At 35.7% G+C, this 1,231-nt stretch overlaps 1 protein-coding gene across 2 annotated transcripts in view; it reads left to right on the forward strand.

Annotated features, from left to right (window-relative positions):
* The first annotated feature begins 313 nt into the window (after positions 1–313).
* Positions 314–1,231, forward strand: part of LOC112116863 (cadherin-8) — a 182,031-nt gene continuing 181,113 nt past the window's right edge. For both annotated transcript variants that reach the window (XM_024214595.1, XM_024214594.1), the window contains exon 1: positions 314–652. In XM_024214595.1, coding sequence (XP_024070363.1) covers positions 401–652 — 252 coding nt within the window. In that variant the 5' untranslated portion in view covers positions 314–400. The remainder of the gene's footprint in view (positions 653–1,231) is intronic.

Here is a 1,231-nt window from a genome sequence, read left to right on the forward strand (position 1 = left end):
ACATTGACAGAAGTATCTGTCCCTTAGTTGTCCCCCTCCCTTTAAAATGGGCATTAAAATTCATTTCCTAGACACACATATCATCTACTATAAATATAAAACTGGACTTTGGCTTGTTTCTGACATGAAAATAACTAAGATTTTATAAAATATATCCCCAAGCACTTTATAGCTAACTTTGTATTACTCTTATTTTTGCAGGAATCTTGGATGACAGGAAAACCCAGTGGATCATGTTTTTATAAGCTAAGCAATTTTTGTTTATGTTCACTGTGCTGCAAACATATGGAGGAGCTGTAAGTAAATGTACTTTACTGCATGATGAACTGGATGGCTATCGTCTGGAGGAAAGCAAAATAATTGTTTCATTTCTGAGGTGATTTGCTAAGCTTGTGGTACAATGCCAGAAAGACTAACGGAGATGCTTATGGATGTATGGACTCCATTAATAATATTATGGATTACTGTCCTTCCTTCCATTTATATGGCTCCATTGAATCAATCTGAAATATTACCAAGTGGATCCAGTATGGGACTAAGTGGGCTCAGTGGAGAACAGAAGGTTTTGAACCGTTCGAAGAGGGGCTGGGTTTGGAACCAAATGTTTGTATTAGAAGAATTTTCTGGACCTGAACCAATATTAGTTGGCCGGGTAAGTAAAGATTTTTTTTTCTTTCACTATGAAAATGTAGAGTAGATGTTGGCTTAGACTTTCCTATTAAGCTCAAGTTTACAGCTCTTGGTCATTCTGAGTCTTCCCTGATGCCTGTAAATTTATGTTTTATAGATATTTACTCCTCTTGTAGTTATGCAACTGACATAAATTATATGATCATCTGACAGGAGAAAGTAGAATGATCTTTTTAGTGGACTGGAGATTTCAGGGTACAGACAGCCTGTTCTAACTTGTATTTTCAAGATAGAAAGCATCTTTTATTTTTGGTGATAAAGGGAAACAGATGCACATATTTTTAAATGTCATTAGCCAGGATGCTTAGCCTTTCTCATCTTAAGACTTTTCAAAAAGATGCTATTTGTTACATGCTTATATTTACATACAGTAATCAAAAGTTTTTATACTTTATGGTCACTTTTCACCTGCTGTCCTGCTACAAAAAGCTTTAAAATGCTCTGACATTTCTCAGAGATGCACGTTTGAGCAAGCCTAAACACAAGGATGAAAGTCAAGTATCAGAGGGGTAGCCGTGTTAGTCTGAATCTGTAAAAAGCA

Source organism: Terrapene carolina, unplaced genomic scaffold (genome assembly GCF_002925995.2).
Source record: "Terrapene carolina triunguis isolate 2854851 unplaced genomic scaffold, T_m_triunguis-2.0 Scaffold33911, whole genome shotgun sequence".
Taxonomy (NCBI): domain Eukaryota; kingdom Metazoa; phylum Chordata; order Testudines; family Emydidae; genus Terrapene; species Terrapene triunguis.